Source organism: Cariama cristata, unplaced genomic scaffold, assembly GCF_000690535.1.
Source record: "Cariama cristata isolate BGI_N322 unplaced genomic scaffold, ASM69053v1 scaffold3616, whole genome shotgun sequence".
In the NCBI taxonomy this organism is placed as follows: Eukaryota; Metazoa; Chordata; class Aves; order Cariamiformes; family Cariamidae; genus Cariama; species Cariama cristata.
In genome coordinates this window covers 22,747-47,172 of record NW_009621398.1, presented here as the reverse complement: position 1 = coordinate 47,172, position 24,426 = coordinate 22,747, and the positions used below count along the sequence as shown (strand labels likewise).

The 24,426-nt window shown below is 41.3% G+C and overlaps 1 protein-coding gene across 1 annotated transcript; it reads left to right on the top strand.

The window, feature by feature from the left end:
- Nucleotides 1-15,706: 15,706 nt before the first annotated feature.
- LOC104163055 (cytochrome P450 2C3-like) lies at nucleotides 15,707-24,000 on the top strand (the record flags this gene model as incomplete). The annotated part of the gene is given in 8 exon segments (XM_009701933.1): nucleotides 15,707-15,874; nucleotides 17,144-17,312; nucleotides 18,467-18,538; nucleotides 18,541-18,606; nucleotides 19,701-19,861; nucleotides 21,762-21,938; nucleotides 22,601-22,742; nucleotides 23,869-24,000. Coding segments are annotated over 8 exon segments (1,087 nt in total), but the record flags the coding sequence as incomplete, so codon positions are not given.
- Nucleotides 24,001-24,426: the final 426 nt, after the last annotated feature.

The window sequence follows — 24,426 nt, the reverse complement described above, 5'->3', positions numbered from 1 at the left end:
CCTGCTCTTGAAGGTGTTGGGTTGGGTTTTTTTGGTAAAAGTTCTTTTAATGTGGAACACGCCATCATTCTCAGCCATAAAGGCATCATGCAGTTGCTGTCTCACCTGGCAGATTTAAATCTGGTACGCTGGTGAGCAAATGACAAAATTGACTGGCAGACTTCAAAAATTAATTCATTATCTCCAAGTCATCCTGTTTTCAAAAGCTATGCAGTTTGGAAAAACATACCTGTAAGATTCTGCCTCTTTATATTACTGTCATCCCTCATAAGATTTCGGTCAGCTTTTTGTTGATGGTCACTAATAAAAGATATAAAGGAAAAATTAGCAACTGGTTTTATTTATGAATACCTTACAGTTCATCTCTAGATTTGATGCAGCAAAATATGTATAAGGCATCTTTAAATCAGAGGACAATTGGTTTGAGTCCAGCAGAGAAAAGGTGCAGGCTCTAACTTGGTGAAGAGTGAAGACACAGAGAGAGGATTTCTTTTAAGGCAGATACTTTCAATATTTTAAAAATTATGCCAAGATCATTTTTGGAAGGTCCTTTCTAACACGGCAACTGTTTACTCCTGTGGGTTGACTCTTGTCAGGATCAGCACTGAGTGGCTGCTACAGCAGGTGCAAGGTGCTCCTCCAAGGGCCAGTTTGGGTGAGGAGCCTGCTGAAATTAGGGCCCATAGTAAATTGAAAAATATACATGGAAAACACTAGACATACTTTTTGGTCACCTCAGAAGTTCAGCAGTATAGCTGAAGCTACAAAAACTTGTCATATACACAAAATACTGGTCAAATTCAATGCAAGAGTCTATAATAGCAGAAAAGGAAAAAAATGGTTCCTGTGGTGAATATAAATTTATTTATATTGTCTGGAAAAGGCCTGTAAAGTATAAGTAAACTTGTCCTTCATTAATATTCCTGTTTCTGTGAGAGAGGATAGGACAGCTAAATGGATGATCATCTGTTAAATCAGTTATCACTAGATGTCTTCTGCTGTTGATTGAGATTAATTTAGGTAGTTTACCATTAATCACAAATTTAGACCTGTCTCATTATTTCTAATTCAATAGCTGATGGAACACAGCATCAAAATAGTAACCACTTGATATTTAGCTGTTATTAAATTAAATGGCAGAATAGCACTAGTGAAATATGGAAGATCATGTTCTGACATTTTATTTGACAGAAAATGGTGTGCCCTGTTAAAAACTGATGTCAAAGTCTCTGTGGATTTGCATGTGTGCACGGATAGATAAGGCAAAGCAGAAAAAGCTGTGATTTGAGGATGTTGGAGCTGTCATTGCTTCTTAAGAATGAAGCTGGAAACATCAGTATCATCACAAGCATTAATTCATTGCTATGTGATGCTGTCACTCCTGATGGCCACCTGCTTCCCCAGATATCCTTCCAAAAATGAAACTCATAAATAGGCCAGAGAGGGAAGCTTGCCCAGGAAGGCCCATCTGCAGTCGGAGCTGGTTGAGTTGCCTGAACCCCTGGGAATGACCCAACCCAAAACAATGGACCGAACTACCCCTTGTCCGGGTACTCAAGAGGAGACACGCAGGGCGCTTCAGAGGAAAACTGTGTCATATGTGGGTAGGTTATTTGCATGTGGTTGTGCTAACGTTCGTCTGTGACAGGAACTGCTGGTTGGTGATTTTTAATTCCTTTGTGCACAGATACCGGTGAGAGGAGAGCCCAGCACGTGAGGTGTGGCAGCAGGATGCCAGCGGGAAGCTCACACAGGGAGAGGGGAGAGGTATCCTTCTCAAAGCCTTTGCATTTCTGTTCTTGCCTGACCTATTTTAAAGTGATTCACTTTAGCTCACGCTCTAATACAGCCTGGTCTTTTTGAGCTTTTAAAAGCCTTTTAAAACCTGGCTGATGTTGCCACAGAAGGCCAACAAAGCTGAGAGCAGCTTTGAGAGGAGCCCAGGTGCTGCTCCATGTACCACGCCAACCCTCTCGGCTTTGGCTGCGTGGTGCCCCCTCCATCAGGCTTCTGAGCCGTGTTGCTCCAGGGCTGCTGGGCTTAAGGGGTGTCCTGGAGACCACCACTGTATCCTTCATTCCTCTCTCTTCTTTACTGCTTCTACATTGTTTCTCATGGATTGCTTGGGCTTCATTTTCAGGACAGACAAGACAGATTGACAACCTTTCTGTCCTCTGTATCACGGATGCTAACCAGCCTGCTAGTGTCAGTGCACAGCTCGGTTTGTTGCTCCCACATCATCACCTTTCTCTGTGATGGCTGAGGTTAGTTGCTTTTAGCCTGTAAAGCTGATCGTCCTTTTGTGCCCGATTTCTTGGTATTAGGCCCCATTCAAAGGACTGCTGTTCTCCTGGATTATTACATCAGTGTGTAGGTCAGTCTCCATCTTGCACCTTTTAGATCACACTTCAAAGTTTGAATCCTTGTAGATAGAACATTGAGGAATGATTGGGAGGTGGCCTGGGTGGGGGCCAAGGAAGGGGGACTGACTGACTCGGTTAGGCCACACTGTATTTTCCTGGAACCAAACTGGAATTTCAGTTTTGTTTACCAACATGGGAAGATGATCAGGCTTTAGCATAGTGGTTTTATCAGATATGGAACTCTTTGCTTTGTCCTTCATCAGCATCTCCTCCCCTCGTTGCTGAGCTCTTCGCCTGTGACTCCCCAGAGCAGCACCATGCAACTGTTCAACCATACAGTGGAAGATCTGGCTATAAAGGTTCACCTACAGCAAGCTGCACAGGAACACGTCCAGGCATGTTTTGAATATCTCCAGAGAAGGAGACTCCACAATCTCTATGAGCAGCCTGTGCCAGTGCTCTGCCACCCTCAAAGTACAGAAGTTCTTCCAACTATTCAGATGGAACTTCGGAGTTTCAGTTTGTGCCCGTTGCCTCTTAACCTGTCACTGGGCATCACTGAAAACAGTCTGGCCCCATCCTCTTGACACCCACCCTTAAGATATTTATAAGCATTGATAAGATTCCCTCTCAGTCTTCTCCAGGCTGAACAGACCCAGCTCTCTCAGCCTTTCCTCATAAGGGAGATGCTCCAGTCCTCTCATCATCTTTGTTGCCCTGCACTGGACTCTCTCGTTTCCTCCACTGGTCTCTCTCCAGTAGTTCTTTGTCTTTTTTGAACTGGGGAGCCCAGAAGTGGACACAGCACTCCGGGTGTGACCTCACCAGGGCGGAGCAGAGGAGGAGAAGAACCTCCCTCGACCTGCTGGTCACACTCTTCCTATTGTACCCCAAGATGTCACCGGCCTTCTTGGCCATGAGGGCACATGGCTGGCTCATGGGCAACTTGTGCACCAGGACTCGAGGGTCCCTCTCCACTGGTCTGCTCTCCAGCAGGTTGGACCCCAGTCTGTACTGGTGCATGGGGTTATTCCTCACGAGGTGCAGGACCCTACACTTGCCCTTGCTGGACTTCATCAGGTTCCTCTCTGCCTAACTCTCCAGCCTGTCCAGGTCACTATTGAGCACCAAGACTTTTGAACTGGCTGTAAATGACCTTGCTCAGGGAGCAGAAGCAGGCCAACCCAGCCCTGCAGGGAGCTTGCCCTGGTGGAGCAATTAGCCCAGGCAGGATTTTTCCTTTCTGCAGGGAGCTTCTTTCTGATGTTGAAGTTAACTCTTGCAAAGCCAGTGTACATGTTTCTATTGTTCACTGTGCTGCATCTGCATGAAAAAAGTGGACCTTTCCGACCTGTGAGAAGTATTCCCCTTTAACAGCGAGAGAAATGTGGCTCCTACAAAAGGCTAAGAGAACGGCAAGGGCGAGGAGTAAAGTGGAGTTATTTAATACAAATTCCCACATTAGTAAGGACACAATTCTTGCCCTTGTTTTTGGAGCCTTAACATATTCCAGTGTCTGCACATGTCAGAAGCACAAACTGAAGTGAACACTTCTGCAGTGTCTCATTCCTTGAAGAGTTTACCAGTGACTATTGAGATGAAAATGTCAACATCTAGAACTTCTAGATGCATTACCTGGCAGATTTGCTCCGTGTATCCTTAAAGGCTATAGCCAAAGCAAATATAAGTAATAAAGAATAAAAATTCTGTATTTCAGTAGTATAATGAAGACCAAGGAACATGCTGGTTTCTTAAAACTGCAGTACATGAGGATGGCTTTCCAGTAGATGGACAATTTAATGCCTTTCTTGGCTTTGGTTGTCCATGAAAATGGCAGTGGTGATCCAGAGGCCAATGCATGTAACACCACTGATGTTCATGGAAGATTTCCATCTAGATTAGGAAGAAGTTAGAAAATAAGTAGATAAATGTGATGTTTTCAAACTGGCTGGGCTGATTCATCCTAGGGCACTTAGGGAACAGCATCAACCTCTGAGCTATTAGCAATTATCTATGAGAACCTGTGGAGGATGGGAAAAGGTCAAACATTTGCTTGTCTTCAGAAGGTAAGAGAAGTTGCAGTGTTATAAATCAGTCAGCCTGATTGCACTTCTCAGAATATCCTGGAAAAATAATCAAATTGTAAACACTGGGAAGAAAACAGAGTCAGTACTCACCAAATAACGTCAAAGTTACTTAATTTTGTTTGATGACATAGCTAGAGATCTGTTTTCAGGAAAGAAGCCATTAATGTAATTTATTGTGCTTTAATGTGGTTTGACACAATCTCAGAAACTCTAGGGAAATACTCTGGGGTATCTGAAGCTTTGCAAAGCTTCATGGAAAACTCAGGAAATACGTATGAGTAGTACCATGTCAAACTGGAAAGATACACTGGATGGGATTCTATCCTGCATCTACTACTATTCAATATTTAATCAAGGACCTTGATGGTATAAACACCAAGCCTGGCTAAGGTCTAGTTTCTTGATGCTATCAGATCCCAAACTGATGCCTGCAGCAAGCTGGAAAACAGATATTCCCAAACTTGTCATGATTCACAGAAACTTAGAGGCAGGATCAATTTATTTGGATTTATTGCCTTTAGGAAAGCATGGAGGCTGTCATAACATCGATAATTCTCCTTATAAGTTTTAACGTTAGATAGCTGGAGAGGTGAGGATGACCCTATTCCAGTACCTCTCGTCCTTCCCTCCTTTTCTTCCTGGAGTGACAGTTTTCTCTGGGGAGTTTCTCTGGGATTTATTTCTTCATCATTATGGTTCCCACAGAGCAGTAAGTTGCAGTAGAAAAATACATTTTACTTTTGCAGTGACTCAAAATGCTAGAGTGTTCAAACTCAAGTTTGAAGTCCTGAGCGAAAACACTTTCTTTAGATTTTCTTGAATAAAAGATTTAGTGGGAAAAATAGAAAGTTTTCATTAAGAAATTTCTGGAGGGGTTATTTGAAACTGTATTTATCCATTGAGATCATCGGCCTAAAAAAACCCAACGAACTCAATTAATTTGAAATAATATTTCAGCTAAGTTTGGCATATCTTTTTTCTTAGTGAAAAGCTTATGAACTTGTCCTAGTATCTGCGAAGAAATCTCAGCCTGTGGTATTTTTAGCCAACACTCCAAGAACTATTTATTTGCTGTCCTGCATTGTGAGATTCTGGTGTTAAAGGAATAACAGTAATAAAATTGCAGCCCTTTCTCTGAATAGTTACAGCATATGAGACAGGGGACAATTTAATAATATGAGTATATTCTGGGGTCAGCTGGTGATATGATGATATTCTAAAAGGAATGCATTTTAAGGAGCCTTACAGAGAAAATGAAACATTTTGGACTGTTTTGTATGATATTCTCTCTGAAATAACTTTTTTGAATACTATAAAATTGTTTATTCTGAAGATGCAATCACATGAGCATAGGCTCTGCCTTTGTAAATTCATCTTGGATTGACAACTGTAAGCTATAGGTGACTCTAGTTTGTCATATAAGGCAGGCAGCTTCCTTTAGCCTACTTTTGAGTAGTTTTAGGCAGGGACAAATACCACAGTCACCACCCTCCACTAATACTGAGGGTATCAGTAGCTTCAGCACTCACGGACGGTAACGAACATCATACAGAAATCCAGACTATTACTGCACTTTTAAATGACATCACAAGTTTTAAGACTGCTTTTGGGGCTCCTGCTGACAGAGATGCACGGGATTTCAGGCTTGCCACTCAGGCGCTGGCCTGAGTCATGGCAGAAAAGGACCCACCTTTGCAGGAGTTCACTGTTTAGATGTTAGTCCCAATGCATGTATCTGATCTGACGCTATAGTTCAGGGAAGCTGTCTCTGCACAGCCTTCAGCCTGCTCAAGGAGATCAACAGCTGCTAGGGAGAGTGCTGGTTCATTCAGCATAGAAGACATGGTTTAGTAAACATGGTGGCATCAGGTATACAGTTGGACTTGATGATCTTTGAGGTCTCTTCCAACAATAATGATTCTATGATTCTAAGTGTGAATTCTGCAGTGTGACATTATCCGATTTTAATATTTCAGCAGTGTATCCTCCGAGGAATCAGGTGAAGGGCGGTGAAGGTCCCTTCGTGTCTGCCTTTAAACGAACCAGTTTCATCAGTGTACACTGGAGTTCATTGCATGTTCACTTGGCATCAGTATGAGGCTGGCTGAGGATGAGATTCAAATGCTACAATACAATGTCCTTAAGAGATTTCTTGGACATTTTGGTAAAACATGGTATTTGTGGGTTTTCTTCATTACTAGGTACATGGCTATTATTCACTATCACCATGCTTTTCTACCCTCTGATCAAGATAAGAGGTCCATAATCTTCTCTGAAGTTATAGTCTCTCCCACATAAGGGAATGCAGTACACTGGGGAAGCTCCCAAATAAATTACTGTGTGTCTCACATTAACTCTCATTTTCTCTAGGTGAGATAGTGGCATTAGACCAGGCCCAGGTGTTGGAAAACCAAAGTAATTGTACAATTTGAAACATGAGAATCGCATCCACAAAGCTTAAAAGCAGAATATTTGTTCCATTTACCCTGCCTTTCTCCTTTCCTTGCTGTTAGATACTACCAAGAGAAAAGAGAAAACTTTGCTATAACTAAAAAAACCCAACCAAACACTCAAACAACCCACCACCAAACACCTAACCACCCCACCCCCCCACAACACACAATTTTTAAAATGAAACAGAAAATATTGAACAGAATAATTCTGGCTATTGTTCATCAATTTTACCTTGTTGTTGTTTTTTATCTAGCTTTGCACATGAGCTTCTGCAGTTGGGGAGTCAGTTAGGACTGGAAATTACTTGCCTCTTATCTTTACAATACATTTGACAGAATGCTTAACACACAGCTGACCAAAATGATTCTCCTTGAACAACGCTGTCATTTGATCAAAGAAAGCCCTGTACTCCATGAATCTGAACAGCAGAAAATGTCTCAACAGATCAACCCGAAGCGCTTAATGAACAAAGAGGACTTATTTTTCCATCCTTCCCTTTCTGAAAGGTGTGCTGAGCATTGATTCCTTTAGTGGGTTACACTGTAAGTGCAGCTGTTGGAAAGATGATTTCCACATTAAGGACAGATCACAAGGAGTGTAATCTATTGTTATCGTTCAAACTTCTCTCCCGTCTGTACCAACCCCTGTCAGTCCCCACTGACACCTGTTGGATTTCACGTTACATTATGAATACCTGCTGTGTTATGTGCATGTAGTGGCATTTTCAGGCTTTACGAAATTCTGTATTTAAGACTGTTCATGGCTTTAAGTTAGTCTCTTTGTAGACTTGCATTATGAGGCATGCTAAAATTTTGTTGCTGTTTGATCACACACCATTATTTACAGGATCCTCACTGGCAGGATGGACATTGCTAATGCCAAAGGTTGCCCTCCAGTTCTCTATGCCCTTATCACCTGGTGGGTATATTCAGACTTACCACATCACCAAAATTTGCACAGAACCAAATACTGCGTGACTAATGTATCCATAGCATTTCCTGTGACACCCTCATTGTATTGTCTGAATGCTATGTAAAAGGTAACAACTAAATCTTCACAGCTCCAGGTACCATCACCCTGATTTTGCTAATGGGGAAACAGTCCTTGTCACCTCTATGCCAACATTGACAAACAGCCTTGTGTACTTCATTGGATAAGCTCAGGGCCTGAGTCTTTCAGCAGCTTTAGCACATACTCACATTGTGTATCAAAATAAGATGAATATTTATATTCAATGCACAACTGCAGTAGCTGCAAGTTGGGAATACAACATGCTTCTCCAGACCTGAGCTTTGAAGTCTGAAGGCACACACCAATGAAGCAAAGGGATGATTGGCAATTGCTACATCTGAATGGTAGGGACCGTGACTTCCCCAGCAGTGTGCAGGCATTCAGGGTGAGAAGCCAGCTCTCAAAAGCGGCTTTCTATTGGCTTGGCCAGAAGATTTTCTTGCTATTCTCTGTCTTTTCATGACAGCATCAGAATTCAGCATCAGCGAAATGAGGCTCGAGACAACAGACAAAGCTTTCTGTGATCTGAATTTGGTCACAGAGCAGGGGCTGCCAGGCACAGTGCTGTAGGTAACACGTGTCACGTAACTAAAGACTTTACGCACACTAGGTCGGAACTGAGCTTTACCATGGGGAAAACAATCTTTGTTCTTGGATATTGCTGTCCACCTTTCACTGAACTTGAAAAAGAAGTTGAAATTGCCATGTGGAATCATTCAGTTAGCTTTAAATTAAAATATGCTGGGAGGCTACATGCGCAACTAGTACTGATTGCTTTCAAATAATTATACTGGGACCTACAGTGAGGGGGACATAAACCTTTGCTACAGTGCTCAGCTCACAAATATTTATTTCTTGCTATTTAAGCCTTGTGATCTACCCTTTCCATGCTCTCGTTCAACTGCCAGTTAAGTACGGAGTTTTTGAAAGCTTGAGTTAAAAAACAAAAATCAAAACCTGTTTTTGAAAACAGGATAAAAAGCTTTTAAGTTCTTTTAAAACTTTTTAGACTATAGTTTTGAACAGTTAGAAGTTCATTCTATTTAAAAAAGCAGTTTCATTATTGTTTCTAATTGTAGATGAGATTTTCCTGAATGTAATGCAATTTTTTCAAATCCAGTGTTTGCACTACCAATCTGTGATTCAAGTTCTCGTTTAGTCATGCAGTTCTCTCTTTTGCATCCATAAACTGAAGACCACAAGGATCTCTGGGGGTAAAACATGGATTCATTAAAAGCAGTTGCAAATGTGTCATAAAACTGTGACCACGTTGCTTAGAAGATTTTGCCTTAAAACAGATCAGACAGGGCATATTTGAGGAGCAATGTCTGCTGTGCTGGAGCAATTTGCTTGTGACAGAATTAATGACACTCTCTTCAGCCTGGAACATGTTATTAAAATGAGTGACGCAAAGATGAGTGGCAAAAGAAGTGATGTGATGTATGTATTTAACAGAGTTAGATCTCTGTAGGAAGGACTAGTAGAAAAAAAAAATTTGGCCTTTACACTGCTGCAGGCATTTTTTTTTTAATACAGACAAGTGGAGAAAACCAGCTGTGAAATGTGGACAAACACCATTCTCTGGCCTTGCTTTGTGTCTGCTAATTGTACAGTTTCTGGAGTTACAACATGCAAATGCAAACTCTCATGCTGTTTTGTCTCCTGGTTTCTGAAAGAACAATGCAGTCAGTGTGATCTCCTTGTGAAGGTGGACAGGAAATATCAAGAGCAATGGCATAAGAAATTATCCTACTGTTTTTATAAATATTTAATAGGAGAGAGAAGAACACATTCCCTAGTAACAAAGTCGGTGAGGCTCATAGGTCAGAGAAGAGATCCCATTCTTCCTATTTATTCAGGGATATTTTTTTTTTTCTAACTTGTGTTTTCTGGGAGCTGATCCAGCTCAAAGATATCTGCAGGATACCTTCACTTTGGAGAGGTCCCAGCAACTGAAGTCTGAGCCGAAGGGACACACCTGGCTACCCACCCCAAACAAGCTGCCATGTGAGCTGTGCCTATTTCTGGAAAGTCACAGCAAATGGAAAGGGTGAGATCACTTTAACGTAGAAACTGCCCGGAAATACTCAATTGTCCTTTTCTGTGCTTGTCCTTGTTGTTTGCAGCACTGCTGTGTAAATGTTAACAGTCTCTTACAGCAGCGGAGAGCTACTTTGTGCGTGTGGCTGTTCTGACAGGAGGGAGTGGTGTGAAAAGCAAGAAAAATGAAAGTGAGGGCAAATACCTGAGACAAAAGAGAAGATCTGAGAAATGTGCTTGAAGGCTTCATAGAGGTTTTGAGGAGGGGTAGCTGATCTTTCAAGAACATATTCTGAGAACGTCTGCAAGCTGAGTGGATTTTCCAGTTAGTGAAATGGTTTATAAGATGTTCTGAACAAAAATCTTTCCTGAAGCAAATCAGCCTGGAAGAAGTTGCTTTTCCTGCTCCCTGCTTTTCTCCAATTGTACAATCGTTCTTCAGTCTTTGAGGGCACTTTCCTCCTCTGTCCCCAGGTCCAGAACTGCAGCCTTGTGCTGTCCCATGCATGTGTGACATCCCCACTCCCTGCCATAAATCCTCACTCCAGCTGTTGCACAAAACCGGAGGCTGCAGAGGAGCCGACAGCGATGATGTGTAAAAGTGATGGATGTTTAGGATGATACGTATTGTTTCCTGTGGTGGAAGATGGCTTTCCTGGTTTATATGAGAAACTCTGAGAAGTCTCTCAGCAGTATTAGTGCAAGCAATAAAATTTCTTACAGCACAATATCTATAGGAGGAGCAACAGTTTTGACCTCAAGTGGTATTTCTCAATCCCCTTTAACTCAAGACCCATGGAATATTTTTTGGGAAAAAGGACCTTCCCGGACATTGCTACTGTAATACACAAGCAATAACATAATAATTGGAAAAATAAATAAAAATTAGGTAATTTTTTAAAATCTTTTTTGTTTATTTGTTTACTTGCTTAAGTTTGGAGATGTGTCCATGTACTGCAGTTACTTCATGTACAATTGCTTGAGAAACTTGTGTTTAAAGGACTGCGTTTTCTTTGCCAGTATCAACTGCTGATCTCTTGCATATTAATTTGTTAGATAGTATCAGTGGCTGCCACCCAACTTACCCTTTGATCCATAAGTAATTGTCAAATGCTGAAATATGCTGAGTGTGCTTGTCATCTTTCTTGAAAGTCACACCAGCAGAGTTGCTATAGGTGCTGGGAGTTATTTCCTGAAGGCAGGTGCTGAACGGCAAAGGCATAAGCAGCATTGTCCAAGGGCTTTCTTCCATAGGAGATTTGGATAAATGTGGAGGGGCATGGATTAGATGTGTACCTCCCTCCCTCAGGGAACTGGTAGAAAAGCATCAGTGAACCAGCACAGAGGCAGATGCTGAGATTAACGGCGCTTGGTGGGGCACAGTCCTGGCTGAAAGATCAGTTGCGAAGGGAATTTCTTGCCACACACACTGCATAACCCTGAATCCCCCTGTTCTCTTCATATTAGCATCTTGCAGTGCAAGTCCCCAGCATTCAGCTCTCCTTGGAAGCAAGAAGATAAAGCTTCCCTGAACAGGGAAGAAAGGCATGAGTCAGGCTTCTGGCCACTGCACTTTATACATGGCTAATTGTCACATTGCTACTTTAGCAAAACAGATGTCCTCTGTTAGCAGCTTAATGCAATTAGTGCAATACTTCAAAAGGTTGCTGTCCCTGCCACTGTGCTGGAAATTTAGGAGTGTGTGTGTGATGGAGGGTTATTAAGCTTCTGTATTACTGCTTGATTTTTTTTTTCTCTCCCCTTAAGATATATAAAATCAAATAGAGAAATGTCACCTAAATCTTTCTCCAAAGTATTTTTGGAGGCTTATTTAGGTTGCTAAGTCAACCTCTCAAACCTGAAATGTTATAGAAAATAGCCCTGCTTGAGAAAAAGCCTGTGAGGAATGATGGGGTAATTGAAGACTCTAAACTGCCAGTCACAATTTCAGGTTTGGTCAGAGTTCTCACGGTTACCAACCATCCTGACCTGCTGTAATGCCCATGTGGCTGCTTCTATCTCAGTCTTCCCTTGGTTTCTACCTCCTGTCGCTTGATTTGTTTGTCACACCGTAATTAAAGACTTTGGGGAGTTGTAAATACCTGACTGCAAAGGATTTACAATGGGAAGTGTAAGGCAAAGATAGGTAATGGGGTTGGTACACCTCCACTTACACTAATCTGGGATAATGTATTGCTATAAGTTGAGTGTAGTAATTAGAATACATTATTGATTGTGCTGATTCTGCCTTTCATGTTTTGCATTTAAATTCCTACCATGCAATTTTAGGGGTATTAATACTTGCCTGATTAGGAAGTCTGCTCTGTTACACATTTTAAATATAAATAATCCTGTAGTGCTGTGTAATTCCTTGCCTTTGTATGTAGGAATAGATATCTTTGCCTCGAAAGATCTAAAATGTAGTTAAATAATGATAAAGTGACCTGAGATACTTGACAGTGAACTGAAGAAGAGAAATCATTGCCTACTTTTAGTATGGTGCAAAGTACATTGGAGTTACAAGTCAGTGCTTAGACCTTGAGGGTTTTGTTTTGGTTTGATTTTTTTTAATGCTGGTTTAGAAGAATACACATTGTAAACTCCTCGATGTCCTTGTTTTGAACGTATGAATTGTTTAAAGACACAGACAGGGTGGGGGTGATATTGGTCTTGCAATCTTTTAGTCTTGCAGTCTTTATTCATCAGCTTGTTTGTTCACTGTTGTACATCACTGCAGTCTTCTCAGCCTTCCTTTGTCTCCAAGTCTTCTCCTATTTTAAAAGCTGCCTCTCATTTTGCAGCCACTGGTACATACACCCACATCCCTTTAAAACTGTGTTTCTTCTCCATGTGCTTGCTCCCTTCGAGCTTTCCCTTGCATATGGCTTTTCTGGAAGCTGTGAGTTTTGTATTGCTTTGTTGTTTGGGTCAGAGGGCCACCTTCCTGCCTGTGTTGTTCTGGGCACATATCTGCCAAGCTTACTGTCTGCAGTCAACCTGGTGAAGGACATGCCAAGAGTGAAATGCTCATCTGCAGCGTTCCCTGATGGGCAAATTGGATCTAACCACCCTAAGTCAAGATCTATCTCAAATATTATTGTCATTTTTTGTGCTGAAAAGATGCAGCTGTGTCAAGTGACTCCCTGGAGCTGGTGCTTTCAGTTGAGAATGATGCTCTCTGCAATATGTCTATTCTGAACACAAAGACAGATTGACGAGGTCATTTCAGACTGCTGGGACCTGAGCAGGAGGGGAATACCATCCTCAGAGCCAGCCTCTCATATTTGGGGCTATTTTGAGGTCAAGCTCTTTGTCCTGGAGGGTGCCCATTGTTCTGCTTCAGAGTTTGTCTGTCTCTGGTGTGTCTGGACACTCCTATGATCTCTTGGTCAGGCACACCAAGGTATGTGTCCTCCAAACCCTCTTTTTCTCCTTGACTCAATGAGATCGGCTATGGCACTTCTTAGTCCTTGGCCTGTGTGTGGCTGAGGCAGGTTTGGTGCCAAGGCTTCTGCAGCTCTCAGCGCAGAGCTCCAGGAGAGTTGCAATTAAAGAGTGAATGGCTGGGAAAATGTTGAAAGCTTGTACTGACCACAGGTAAAAATGATTTTTATTGACATAGGAATAGGGAAAAGCCAACAGGACGAGGAAAAAGCCAAAGGACAAGGAAAGGCTTCCTGATAGCTTTCATTAAAACTTGCTTTTCTTGCCCTCTGAGTCCACTTCTTTGGACTGCTCTTTACTTGGGTTACTATCTTTTAGGAAAGCTGAATTTTCTGCCAAAAATATAAACCCAGCAAATGTTGCTGATAGTGTGTCCAGAAGAGGAGGCATCAGACAGGAACAGATCCATGCCAACACAAGATCCCTCAGCCTGGTTTTGCTTCCAGTACAGCTTGTCCAGTGACATCAGGCACTGGTGTCTTCAGGCACAGGCACTTCACGCAGCGGGGTTTCAGACAGTTGGAAAATTCTGATAGCACTGAAAAAGGAAAGGTGATGGTAACTTCTGTTAGGATAAACTGCTGGCTGGCTCATTTGGCTTCATCCTGCTTCTGGCACTGGTGATTTGATTCCAGTTAAATCTGACCCATGTTCTGCAAGAGGTGAATTCATTTACTGGTGCCCAATACTACACCAAGTACTAAATGTCTAAAACTAAGCAATGGAATATTGACCAAACCAAAAATTTATGTAATTCAGCACTTCTTCTGACTTCAGCTGTCTGCACAAAACTAATTTTCTTCCATTTTTTCCAAAATTTTAAATTTAATATTTTGATTTGAAGAAACAAATTTTTCTGATTTTATATTTTGCTGATTTCAGCCTCATAGTGGGCAGTTTTACCTGACTTGCACTGGTTTTAGCAAAGCCGTGGAGCCTGCCTCAGCCTGCTTCCCACACATGCTGCCCATAATGCCTTGCTAGTTTTGCACAGGTAAGGCCATAAACCCCTACTTTTCCACGCTCTCTTCACTGTAGACTGCAAGCGTGTAGGCATCTACAACAGCTGCGATGTTTTGCCAGATGAAGGAGATGGATTGACATCACTGAGTCACATTACTTTCTTAATGTTGCCAGGTTTGCAAAATACTGCATTTATGTACACGTTGGAGGGCTGGGCAATTTCTTGTTCAGACTTGTACTTCATTTTTAGTGAAGACGCTTTCTCTTTGTAGTGCAAGATAGGATCCTCTGGTAATTGACACACATTCTTTCCCTCCTCTGTGTTTCAAAGTGGGTGTGAATCCATTCATTATCAGAGGACAGGTTTTCGATGTGTCCTGTAAACTTATTGATAACTAGTAATAACAGCCAGGATTCTGAAACTGATAAAAAAATGTAGAAAATAAACCAAGGCAAATGAAGCCTTCAATTGGGTTACATGCTAAAAAAATACAAAATAATGACAATTGGAATTTTATATTTAATTCATTTTTAAATATAGCAAATTTTAATATCCTGGGCTTTTTTATTATTTAATTGTAATGTGAGTTTTTAAGCATTATCTCCATGTCGTTAATCCTCACTTGATGAAACTGTTATTTTTTCTATTTACTGGGGAAAAAAAAAGTTTGAGCATTCAAGGCCAATTTTTCAGAAATTACATGTAACAATTTTGTCTTTTAATTGCATGCTTAGTCTGCAGCTACTGTTGTTTTTGCCTGTGTGAACTGTGTGTATTGGCTGGCAAATCTGAATTTACAACCACATTTAAAGGTAAGTTAAATAATGTTTGTGACTAAAGCACCTGGAAAATCTAACCTATTGTAACTGACATGCAAAACTCGTAATCTGAATTCAGTGATTCTGAGATGAATGACTATGTATGTTTTTAAAGTTTCCAAGGCAGATGAAACTGAGTTTGACTCATCTCATATCCAGTGGTCAACAAGGGCTCTCACCTGGTGGCATTCCCGTCCAGATCTCCCAAGACACACCAGCAGTTCCCTAACACACACTTCAGGACGAATACAAGGGATTCCACACTCTCATGCTGTGGCTTGCTGTAACCAGCTAGGTATGCTTTTGGTCAGGGATCAGCTTGATGAATCCCAGTATGGGAAATGTATGGGGTGCTGGAAAGGGGCATGCAGTGGTAAAGAGGGAGGGACAGAGGGAGGGAAAGGAACCGAGACTTTACAGAATTCTATCTGCAGAGACAACTGATGGAACAAGAAGGAAGACCACCTTTTCCAAGCTCCAGTATCTTTCTTTTTTATAGAGACAAGCTGATAATTCAGCTCTGAAATGCTGACAGTAAGTCAAGCTTTTGTAGTCCTGACCATTTTTTTGTTAACAACTGTTGAGTTTTTCAAACTGCAAAAGGCAGGCAAGCAATTCCCTCCTGGACCAACTCCTCTCTCACTGCTTGGAAACTTGCTGCATCTGAACTTTCAGTCTCATCGGGACCTTCTGATGGAGGTATTTCTTTTAAGATGCTCTTAATTGGTTCATTTTAGTCCCAGCTTAAACAAAACTGACATGTTAATAGCAAAGTGAAGTTTTTAAGTCTTAGAAAGTTACAGACAAGGTATGGACATATAAAGATCCACTTGATTCCTACCTTCAGGTCACATTCTTATATGGAATATGTCATCTTCATGAAAAACTTAATGTTCTTAAGAATCAAACTTGCAGACAGGGTTTCTGACTTGTTATTGAAGCCGGAGAATACCAATAATCCAAAAGATGCTTCATTGCTTATAAGTCCATATGTGTTACTTTTTAAAATTCTGACACACTGGTATTGTCAAATTTGATCATGAATTGGGCAATATGGTGCATGTGTATGTATGGTTGTAATACGGAAAGGGCCTACACTCCCCGTCTTCCAACGCCTCCTTAAAACTATTTGTTTGCCACTTGTTTTTAGAGGCAGCTGCTCCTCCCCAGGCCATCTCAGTCCCTCCCTGTACCCTGGCAGCAGTTCTTCCAATGGTTTGCAGATGACCTCTGGTTCAGATCTGTGCTTGAGACCGTATGCACAGATCATTGAGTCAGTGCAGACTCAGACAGGCAGTGATGCTGTAACAGGGAGAGGAAAGCCAGTATCTTAAAGATTATAAGGAGAAGCGAGTGACTAATGTGATCAATTGGATGTAATTCTGGTGGCACCTTAGACACTGCCACCTCTTTTGTATCATCGTGGGTGTGTTGGAGCAGGGTCCCATTCTTGGACAAAGTTTTTTCCACAATTAAATGAATATTCTCTGTCATACACATGTCCCTGCTGGAATAGCTCTGCTCTGAGAAGTTTCTGGCTCCACCTTGTCTCCCGGAGCACACAGATGGAGCAGGTTTAATCAGTTTGTTTTGTTTTGCAAAGGAAGGGCTAGCTGGAGGCATAGAGCCCCAGAGAGGTGCAGAGTGTGGCTGTTCAATTAACAAGGTACAAATGTTGAGGTTGGATGTGGTGTAATGTAAAATACAAAGTTTTCTTTCTTTTGCTGCAGTGTTGCTGCAACCCATGCTTTGAAAAGAAAACCACTTCCTAGGTAAATAAAATTGGCTGCTGAAAGCTTTGTTCTCATTAAAACAACAGTCTCTTTCTGCTTCTAGCTATAGTTATATTCATGGGGATAACGTTCTCAGCATAAAACTGGCCATTGGGCTGCTGAACAGCAGGTGCAGTGTCTGTTTGAGATATATGGGATTTCATCTGTTGTTTTCTGGCACCTTTTCCACTTACAACTCGCAAAAACTTACGGTAACGTATATACTTTGTGCTTCAGCTGGGCCCCAGTGATCATACTGAATGGATTTCAAGCAGTGAAGGATGGCATGACTACGCACCCTGAAGATGTTTCTGGGCGGATGGTGGCACCTTTCTTCAGAGCAATGGCCAAAGGAAAAGGTGAGATTTTCCTGCCATAAATAGCACACAGGAACGTTGACTTGGCAACGTGCTTTGCCTTGTTAGACCCTCTACCCTCCTGCCCAGAATGCTCTTCCATCAGATACTGTCCAAGTCCTCCTTTAGCTCTTGAGGATAACTTATTATTTACTGTGGTGCCTTTTGTACTGAGCTTTCCCAAACCTGGGAAATACTCCAGATTGGGTTGTTTCTAGGTGACCTTTTTGCTGTGTTCAAGATGTGTGTAATCCCAGCTCAGAACTTGGCAATCTTGCCCTCCTCACAGAATAATCTAACTTGCTGCACGTGATTTTGCTGTACATTACATGAATGCAAAGCTTGTTTATGTGTTTGGTAATGCTATATATTATGGTTGCCAAACACCTTCCATCATGAGCAAGAGACCTATAACACCCTCCTTCAGAAGTCTCATTGCTGTGTTTGCAGCCACTCTTAAACGTTTGGTGAATACCCTGATTGTGAAAGCACCTCCGACACAGGAAAACCCACTTCTCTCTAGTGTATTTCAGCAGTTTGCAGTCTTTTCTTTTTCCTCCCCTGCATTTGCCTACCAAAGCAAACACAGAATGTTTAAAGCTAGGTAAAGCATCACCATCACAGCAGCAGTTCAAGCTCTTCAGGTAACCACTAGTACGATTTAGCAATCATCAGTGGAGTGACCTCCCTTCCAGAGGAGAAACAGGGCCTGAATGTCACTTATCCTTCACCTTCATCACCTCAACCTACAAGCATCACATTAATTGATCTGTATCTCCATAAACATACTATGTCCCTGTACACCACTCTGTAGAAATTCATCCACTTATTCTTGTCTTGAGCATGATCACTTGAGTATGGCTAAAACAGATCTTCTAAAAAGGCATCTTAAAGTTTGTTTAAGACATCAAGAAATAGAGCAGTCAGCAAATCCTTAGATTGCTCTTTTCAAAGATTAACTACAGCCAATATTAAGAACATGTGGTCTAGTTATAGTTTGGGTATATTTGGTTATGATTTCTGGTTACTGATAATTTTGCCTAAAGATACTTGTATCACGGTGTATTCCCTGATTTACTACACATATTTTATAATATATTTTTAAATGAACCGTTCATGTCTATGGCAAATATTAATATGCCAGGGAATACCCGCAGGTATACTGACAAGTGGTCGCGCCTGGGAACAGCAGAGATGCTTTGGTATAATGACTCTACACAGTCTGGGAATGAGGGAAAGAAGTTTCGAGTGCAAGAGAAGGCCTCTCACCTGGTGGAGTTGTTTATGAACCTAAAAGGTATCTGCCCACTAAGAAATCAGACACTTTTCAGTCCTGGATCCATATCTTCAGTGTACAAACTTACCTACCCCTTTCTAGGGTCAGGGTAGGTCCAGGGTGGTGTAACCAAACTTACCAAAGCCCAAAAAGCAGATAAAGCATAGTATCACAAGTGGGAATTTCTTTCTTAAAAAGCTGTTCATTAACCTAATGACACTGGGAACTTCTGAAATTCCATCTCCATGGGCTTATTATTTGTCTATGATATGATTGTACAATGATACAACCTCACTGACCTGCACAGCCAAGTGATTCTCACACAGCCTACAATAGGTAACTAAAGAGTATTGCAGAGCTTAGTCATTTCTCTAAACCTCGAAATTTCAATGACATTAGGTGCCAGGAGGTAAACTGGATATTTTAGCATCTGTCTGGCTAAGTAACTACTGGCAAGAGAACCAAAGAAAGCAGGAGGTGGGAGTGAACTTCAGTGGATTATCAGGTTCATCCTAGAGTCCAAGCCAGGATCATTTCTATCCAAATCATTTTTGATGGATGTCTGCCTCATAATTTAAAAAAAATCATCAGACAGGGGTATGATGATCTGCTGTTCACAGCTGAGACTGTAATAATTTTATTATATATACTTTGCAGTTCCTATCCATCTATTCTGCCTCTTAAACCTTCCCAAGTTCCTTCAGTCCTTCCTCCTAAGTAGTTTTTTACATTTTTGAACAAATCTGTCACTGTCTTCTCTTAGTTCATCTCCAGCGACCTTCTTCCTTCTCATATTCTGACTTGTTTTCTTCCATACAACTGAGGACAGCAGATTTGATACAATATCCTCTAATGGATCTTAGTTGTACAACGATGTTTCACAGGAAGGGCTATGAGATCATTTTAGAGCTATGAGGAAACAGTTTAACAGTGTACTTTGCTCTAAGACTATGTTTTATTTTCATGAATACATATTAATGCCACATCTATCCCCATTCATGCCCCAGCTGGATATGGAGAACATTTTATGTAATCTCTAATAACATCTTGTCCTATTTGTATAAGGAACACCTGAAGAAAACATTGAGAGTGAATACCAGTTACTGTGTTTGCAGGAAGACCTGTGGATCCTTCTTTCCCTCTTTTCCATTCTGTTTCAAATGTAATTTGTACTCTGGTTTTTGGATATCACTTCTCTGATGGGGACAAAACCTTCCGGGAACTGATCAGTGCCACGGAGAATTTATTCAGCTTTGCAGGCAGCTTTGTTCAGCGGGTGAGTAAATAATATACTATTTTTTTTTCTGAGATAGATAGAAAATGAAAGCATGGATACGAAAATGGGTCTTCATTAAATACAGAGCAACTGGCAAATGCAAACCGGACGCTAAGAAGTGTCCTTGGGGACCTTATTACTGCCTCCTTGTTTTTGAGGCCATGTTTAAGAACTCTTGTTTCTTTGCAAGTTTAGGGAACATGTCTCTGTTGACTCCGGGTTTTAAGTCTTTCAGCATTTCTGAGACTGTAAACAGAAACCTTTAATCTTAATTTGAGACTGGAGTTTGTAATAAATTTGAACTCTGCAGGGCTGCTCCTCCCACCTCTATTTAAGTCTCTCCTCCAAAAATGAGTATCATTGAATTCACTGTTCTGCTTTTTACTACTCTGCAAATTGTATGCTGATAACTTTCTATTTTTTTTCTCCCTCACAAATAATAAACTATTCATTATGAATCTTTCTATTACTTCATTATAGCTCCCAATTCGTACATTACAAAAACAATACATACAGTCTCTGACAGTCTCACAATTCAAGTTCTGTCAGAGATTGTTTGGTAGCTACCCCCCACAACATACCATAAAGGCCAACTTTGCACTTGAAGTGTCTTGAAGTGCACTTGAAGTTTTCCCCATGAATTAGACTTTGTGGTTCAGACCCTTAAAAACGGACAAGCTGGGTGTAATGAGGACTGTAGATGGCATAGCAAATTCCATTGACATTTGACTTTTATAGGAAAAAGAAAACTAAAATGCTGATGTGGTAGTAAACCTTTTCAACAAATCTATCATCTGAGGGTAGCACTATACAATTTTCCCATAGTAAAAAATAGAAAAATAGATGAAATTTGTGGATGATCAAAGCCAGGAGACCTTAACAATACAGAGGAAGTTCAGGATATCCTGCTGCAAGAGCTCTTAAGCACTCTGGATTTGAGTTATAAGAATGGAACAAACTGTAACAGTACAAAATTAAATTATGAAACATATTAGGAATTAATGAGATTCATATCTGCTATGAGCTTAGAACATTTCAGTGCAAAGGTTAAGAGGAAGGGAACTGGTGTAAACTAGCAGATAACAGAATGAAAAAGGCAAACAGAATCTTAGAGTGTTTACAGCACTATTTTCCCTTTAGATCCAGAGAAGTGTTAAAGTAGATTCTGGTGTGTAATAATCTGTGTGACCTATTTTAGGACCTTGGACACCTTATGTTATGAGTCTGGAGTGAAACTTCTCTTGTTACATCCAAAAGAACAAAGAGAGGAAACAGAAATGCTGTTTGCTTGGCACAGTGGAATGGCAGATGCTGCAAAGAGAGAATTATCCAAGCTAGATGACAGTACTTTGAGCTGACAAATATGTGTATAAATACACTCAGCAGACTGAAGATGTAATATTTCTAACCATCAGAACAATTATTGGTCCTGTAGCAGTCATGAGGACTCTGACAGGGAAAAATAAATTAGCTCTTGGAGTGATACCCAGTCTACGTTTTCCTCCTGTGAGCTCCACAAATTCCACCAGTTACTTGAGGCTGCAGACTTGTTAATCTTAGTAGCCACACAGTATCCAGAAAGGATGTCCTTACATTTTGAGCGTGTGGGAGCTAGGGTCTCCAACTCTGCAAGAGTAAGGTCTTCTAGTGATCTGCATTAGTTAAGTAAACTTACTGGCATGAGCAGAGTGTCCTCAGTACTGCCTTGACCCCCAGAACTGTGTCAAAATTACTCATAAATTTTTCCCACATGATGGTAAACATCTACTCAAAGCAATGCTAATTTGTTTATTCCACTGTCAACATTTCCAGACAGGACAATTCAGCCTTTTGGTGTTTCTAAAAGCAGCTTTGTTACTGACAGGTAATTCACACTACCTCTTGTATGTCACTCCCGCAGCTGCACAAAATCATCCCCTGGTTGATGTGCCATCTCCTGGGTCCTCATAAGAAAGTATTACCTTGCTATGATGTCCTGAGCTCTTTTGCAAGGAAGGAGATCAGAAGACACGTAGAGAGAGGGATACCAGACGAACCGCAGGATTTCATTGACTTTTACCTGGCTGAGATAGAGAAAGTGTGTGTTTGTTGTGCCTGATCACACATTTATGGAGTATAAGGCCAATCAGACCATTAAATCATCTAGTCTGACCCCTTCTATCATAGTTTCTTATGTTTCATAGGCTTCTTAATGTGAATACAGTAGCTTGGGACTTATTAACTCATGTCTCCCAGAAAGGCATCCAGTTTTATGTTTTGATTATATGAATGAATTACTACAAAGTAAACAATGCCATAATAAGCTGTTAACCTTCTTCTCTGCCTAGGCTATTATTTTCTATAGCAGGAAGCGACTCATGAGCCAGAGAGGCTCTGCTAAGAGCACCAGAGTTTCTGCTTCTGGGATGCATTTGTGTCTCTCAAGCCTGAAAGGAGGTTTCCAATGCTGGGACCCAAATATCAACAAAAGAGTCCTACTAGAAGTGTTATTTAGTAGTAAAAGCGGTCACAACGCAGTTGTACCAACATCACTAATGCTGTTAACACCCACTGACAAGGCTGCAGGGCTGAGAACCAATAATTTCCAACTCAGAAAAGGATCACAAACTCCAATTTTCTAGGAAAATGGTCTTCTAACCACATTATACCTGCTCATGACAAAGAAATGGCAACAAGGAGGAGAAACTGATGGGTGGGAGGCTAGTAGTTGGAACTGAATCAACAATTTCTTCCTGGCAGGGCATTATCATTATACCAAATATAGCATCTGTTCTGTATGACCCTGAGCAATGGGAGATACCTCGACAGTTCAACCCTGGCCATTTTCTGGATAAAGAAGGAAACTTTATACCTCGAGAAGCCATTTTACCATTCCCAGCAGGTAAATGCACTGGCAGTTTGAACCAATCCAACAGATTAGATGAAGAATACACAAGTGTGAGACTATGGTATTTCTTAAGATAACACCATCTTCTATGTCTGCTGTTCGCTGCTTTTAAAGAACAGTACTGGCTTGTTTCTGCCAAGGGAGATGCTTCTGTGCTGTCAGACCCCAAACTGTTCTCAGGACACTGCAGTGGGAATCCCAGTCAAACTCCTGAACCTCCTAGGCTTCTTGCATGCTGCAGTCATCCACAGGTTTTGTCTGTAGTGTTCTTTATATGTACTTTTTTTTCCTGAGAAGCAACATGTCTTGTGTGTACTGGAGCTACTTGCAATTCCTGTTAAAGGAACAAGCTGAAAGAAAAGCAGAATGCATCCTAGTAAACAAAAGATTAAGTTCTTGCTTACAGAACTGAAAATCCAGTTGCAAAAGAAGGAAATAAGATAACCGTGCACAGTTAAGAGATCATACTTAGCAGTAAAGTTCCTACTGTTGTTTTTTGGTTTAGTTTCTTTGTTGATATAGCACACTAGTCACTTACATGTCCATCCAGGTATGGTTTCCTAATGCAAATGGCTTTTTCTTTCCTTTTATTTCTCTGCTGATCTGGAAATGTGAATGTATTATTCACCTGTTCTGCTCATGTCATTGGTTCCAATGAGGAACACCTGGAAATCAACAGCAGGCCTCTTGCTGTGCCTGTAGAGTGACCAAGCCTTTGTTCAACTGCAAATGCCACTGCTAAGTAATTTTGACCCACTGACTTTACCTCACTAAGAAAGTATGTGCAAACAGCTGGTGGATTCTTTATGTATGGCCCTGAAGCTCAACATCTCCTGTTAAAGGAAAATAATCTTCTGCCTGGTCAAGCAAGGTCAAGAAAGAAATGACAGTGGTACCTCAGGGGTTTTCACTGAGATTTTAATTTGGTGTCTCCTAACCTATGACATTGGATGGGATCTTTCTGAGAAAGAATTCACAAAGTTTTAATTCTGTGGCTTTCACGATCCTGGCCTTGAACAACAACAACAAAAACTCCTCTGCTTATAGTAAGAATGAGCAAAATGATTACGAAACTGAAAAATTCCTAGATACTCACTGTCCTTCCCTCTTCCTTCTGCAGGGCACCGTGTGTGTTTGGGGCAGCACCTAGCGAGGACCGAGCTCTTTATTTTCTTTGCCAACCTGCTGCGGGTGTTCACCTTCCGGCTCCCTAAGGGGGTGACAAAGGTCAACACAGAGCCTGTTTTGGGGGGTACGCTGCAGCCCCACCCGTACAGGGTTTGTGCCATTCCACGCTAGGCTGCAGCACATCACAGACCAGCATGAGACAGTCACCTTTACCTCTGTGAGTTTCCTCTCAAATGTATAAAACTTCTTCTACTAGCCAGGATATTGATATTAGTGTATCCCAGGGCTATTCAGAAAGCGGATGCAAGCCAAGATCCAGACTACTAGTACTTCTGATATGGTCTTTGTGAAAGTCCTAGATATTCTTGCAAGGATCTTAACCATTTTCTCCTCTTGGAGAGCACTTGAAGCAAGATGCTATGGTTCCTGGCTGAAGCCAACATGCTCTGCCTCCTTGTCCTAGCCAAGCAGAATCATCATGATGCTCCTTCCTGAGGAAACCTCAGTAAAATTCAACAGAGGATCTCAGCAAGAGCCAAGTAGGTGTCAT